We start from the raw sequence: 3,982 nt of genomic DNA, 5'->3' as shown, positions 1-3,982 counted from the left end.
CCCCCCGTCGTTTTTGCAGGTGCTGCCGCTCCTTGCCGCCGCCGGCGGGCAGCCGAGGCTGCCCTCGGAGCAGAACGCCGAGCAGAACGCCATCAGCCTCTCCCCTGGCAAGTACCGCCACGTGGACCGCGCCGCCGGCAGAGAGCTCATCTGCGACAAGTGTCCCGCGGGGACCTACGTGTCGAAGCACTGCACGAAGAGCACCTTAAGAGAGTGCAGCCCTTGCCCGGACGGCACCTTCACGAGGCACGAGAACGGCATAGAGAGGTGCCACCCTTGCAGAACGCCCTGCGAGCTGCCAATGATAGAGAAAACTCATTGTACTGCCTTGACCGACCGCGAGTGCACTTGCCTGTCCGGCACCTTCCAGACGAACGATACCTGCGTCCCTTACACCGTGTGCCCCGTGGGCTGGGGCGTCCGCAAGAAAGGCACCGACACGGAGGACGTTCGGTGCAAGCCGTGCCCTCGAGGGACCTTTTCTGATGTGCCTTCTAGTGTGATGAAGTGCAAACCGTACACTGACTGCTTTGGGAAGAACATGGTGATCGTCAAGCCGGGGACGAAGGAGAGCGACAACGTCTGCGGCTCTCCAGCGTCTCTGCCGAACGCGTCTTTGACTTCCTCCAGCACCCAAGCGACTGAAGAGCCCGAGGAGGTTCCACCAACCACTCAGCTTCCCAAAGGTAGCGCCTGCTACAGAGCACAAGATGTGGTTTTGGTCGTGGGATTGCAGTTCTGCCTCCGTCGGGGTTGGGTTTAGGCTGTTAAAGGGCAACTCGGTCTAAAGCGTGGACGGTGGTTTCACGTCTTGGCCAGAAGGCACCTCCAGAGTGCACCAGGGTGCCCTCACTTGTGTTAAACCACGTTTAGTAACGCTTTCACTGTGACCATAACCATGATTGGACTCCTGGCTGTCCTCCTGTTTGGACTGAAAGGGCATCACGTTCCACAGCCACGTTTCCCATCTGGGTGTTGTGCTGGCACAAGTCCTTGTGCATTTGTGGGAAACCTGAGCAGGGTGCAGCAGGAAAGCCCCAGCAGGAGAGCAGCTCTGCTCCACCAGACTTGTTTCCTGATGCATTCACTGCTTTCCTGCCCATGTGTTTCACCCACACTGTGCCAGCACGTTGGAATGAATAGGAACAGTTGCCAAAACAGCCCTCCTGGAGCCTAGACTGTGCTGTACATTTTTTATTTAACCTCCAAGATTTTTGCTAGTTTGCATGGGTGGGGAGGACCAGATTGAATTCCCCATTCTCTTGTTTAATTGGAAATTACACATCATGACAATTTTTACAGAGGTGTTTTAGCCATGGCTGGTGGCAGTGCTGCTGTGGGACCCCATGTGCAGTGGTGCTCAGCCTCCCCCTGGAATGCAGCCTCCCTACAGTATCACAAATGTGGCATTTTATGGAAAAAAAGTGCAAATTCTGGTGGCCTGCACACCTTGAGCTGGTGAATGCATCCACAGGGAAGTGTGGGCAGGGGTGGACTCCCACTGCTTCTCCTTTGTTAGGTCTCAAAGCTTGGCATGAGGTTGGTGTGGCATTGGGAGAGGACAGGAGGATGTTGCCTAAACTTTGAAATGAACTGTGGGCAATTAGGTAAAAGTGAAAGTGTTTTCCCTGCTTATATCCTGGTCAGTGTTTTGGGTAACAAAGGCAGAGGCAAAATCAAGTTACAGGTGGTTACACCCACTCTCTGGCTCAACTGGCATGAGACACAATATTCAAAAGTCCTTTCCAAAATAAGCTCTAGTTTTTGCCACCACAGCCCTTCCTCTTCTCACCAGGCTTTGGTCATGCATCTGGCTGGGACCCGAGAGCTGTTGGTTGATAATAAAACTCAGTGAAGATGGAAAGTAGCTCTTGGGGGGAAGTTTGGTTGCTTCTGTTACTACAGAAACCTCTTTTCTTGTTGATGCATCCACAGCTGCTAGCAGTGCTCATAAAAGAGCTTGTGCTTCCTTAACAAAACCCAGCAGAGAGATACTCAGCCTCCAAATTGTCATGTATTTCTAGTCCAAATACCAAATTGGAGTGAAAGTAGTGTTCACAAATAAAACCAGCTCCCTCAAAGCTGTAGGCTTTTTGAGAAATACTGGATTTGGGACGAAGGCAGATTGACAACATGCCTTTAATAACTCATGTCTTTGAATGAGCTGCCCCTGGCCTTAACCAACGAGGGTTGGTTTTACCTGCCTGTGTAACTGTACCCATCTGTTCCCAGAGCCAAACCTCAGCTTCACCCCTTCCCTTCCTCTCTGCCTGGCGTTGGGTTTCTGTTGCTGGCCAGGCAGGTGCCCGGGCAGGACGTGGGCCGTGACGTGATGCAGTGTCACATCTCCAGGGCCCTGACACTGAACTGTCCTCTCCTCCCCCAGGTCTGAACTCTTCAGATCCTGACTTCATCCCTTCTCCAGCACCACGTGCATCCAGCAGCATGGTGGAGCCAGCAGGCTACTACAATGAAACCTTGGCCAACAAGACCGACGGTGCCGGGGGGACCCTTGTGGGCTCTGGTGCCACCAGCCAGGCGCAGAGCTACCGGCACAAGCAGACCAGCCAGGCTCTGGAGAAGCAGCCATCCCTGGAGATGGTGGGGGGAGAGAAGTCCAGTGTTCCATACAGGCCCCCACGGCGAGGTACCCAGAACGTCCACCAGCACTTTGATATCAACGAGCACTTGCCATGGATGATCGTCCTCTTTCTGCTGCTGGTCCTGGTGGTTATCGTCGTCTGCAGCGTCAGGAAGAGTTCACGGACTCTGAAGAAGGGACCCAGGCAAGACCCCAGTGCCATTGTGGAAAAGGCTATTATGAAAAAGTCCACCACCCCCACGCAGAACAGGGAGAAGTGGATCTATTACTGCAATGGGCACGGTGAGCAGGAGCGACGTGGGGCGTGAGGGGTGGGCTCCTCTTCGCTGTCCTGTGCTGTGCTTTTTGGGGGGGGCTGCCCCCACATCCAGTGACTCGCTGCTTTTCTGACTTGCTGGCTCTTGTACTGAGGACAAAGCCCATATATTGGTTCCTCAGATGTTTCTTCATCCTTGGCTTCCCCCCCTTCCTGTTGTGCCACAGTGTGTCCCTACTCCTGAAGGGAGGGTTAATGGAGGGAGTGTCACCTTCTCACCCCAGCTCCACTCCTTCACCTTCCCACCCATCCTGGTAGAAAGATCTTTAATGAAAGCTGTTTTTCATTTTTTTTTTTCCCACCTTCCCTTTCCACTTTTCTTCTGTTTCCCACTCTCCTTATTTTCTCAGTGACTCAAGCGTGGGTCTGGTTGTCTTTTGTGTCATCCTTTTTCCCTCACCCCATCTGTTTCTGTAAGGCTGAGTCACCACTTGTCTCTTGGCAGCACCTCAGTTTCAGGTTCTTAGCCCTAAATCCTGTCTGCTGGCTTGTGTCCTCAGCCCTTTGCCCACGCTGGAGCCCTGAAGGTTGTCCTGAAGGGCTGTGCTGTGGAGGCCTACAGCTCCATCCGTGTTGCAAGGTCTTCCTGGAGGTTCTGCTTTGTAGTGTGTTCTCTTCTGATGGTGGATGATGCTGTTAGCTTTTAGATGAGACTTCAAAGATGACCAGTTATGGTCATTGAAGTGAAATTTGTAAAAATGAGTGGTGGCATGAACCACAAGCTCTGAGCAGCAGTGGTCTCCCTCGTGGGATGCATGGTGGTTCTTCTGCAAAGTGACAGTGGCCATTTTGCTCCACTCCCCCTAGTCCTTTGCAGAAAACACTGATGTGTCCTCACTTTGGGTTGAGGTTGCTCAACCTTAAACATCTGTTCACAGTTAACCTTTAGAAAAGGCCATTTAACAAGGGGGGAGGGGGGAACAAACAAAGAATGGATTGAAAAAAAAGATTGGAAGGTTTAAGAGAGATCCGACCTTGATGAAAGTCATCCTTGAGTGCTTAAGTACAAAGCAAAGAAGGTTTTTGGGTAGGGCAGTTTCTATCAGGCACTCTTTTCTCCTTCC

General features: G+C 52.4%; 1 protein-coding gene across 1 annotated transcript; it reads left to right on the top strand.

Annotated features, from left to right (window-relative positions):
* Positions 1-19: 19 nt before the first annotated feature.
* On the top strand, positions 20-2,910 carry TNFRSF21 (tumor necrosis factor receptor superfamily, member 21; the record flags this gene model as incomplete). Its single annotated transcript, XM_008941858.1, has 2 exons — positions 20-686; positions 2,387-2,910. Coding segments are annotated over 2 exons (1,191 nt in total), but the record flags the coding sequence as incomplete, so codon positions are not given.
* Positions 2,911-3,982: the final 1,072 nt, after the last annotated feature.

This window comes from Merops nubicus, unplaced genomic scaffold (genome assembly GCF_000691845.1).
Source record: "Merops nubicus isolate BGI_N331 unplaced genomic scaffold, ASM69184v1 scaffold24086, whole genome shotgun sequence".
Taxonomy (NCBI): Eukaryota; Metazoa; Chordata; class Aves; order Coraciiformes; family Meropidae; genus Merops; species Merops nubicus.
The sequence above is the reverse complement of the archived record's forward strand: the minus strand, read 5'-3'. Positions and strand labels throughout refer to the sequence as shown.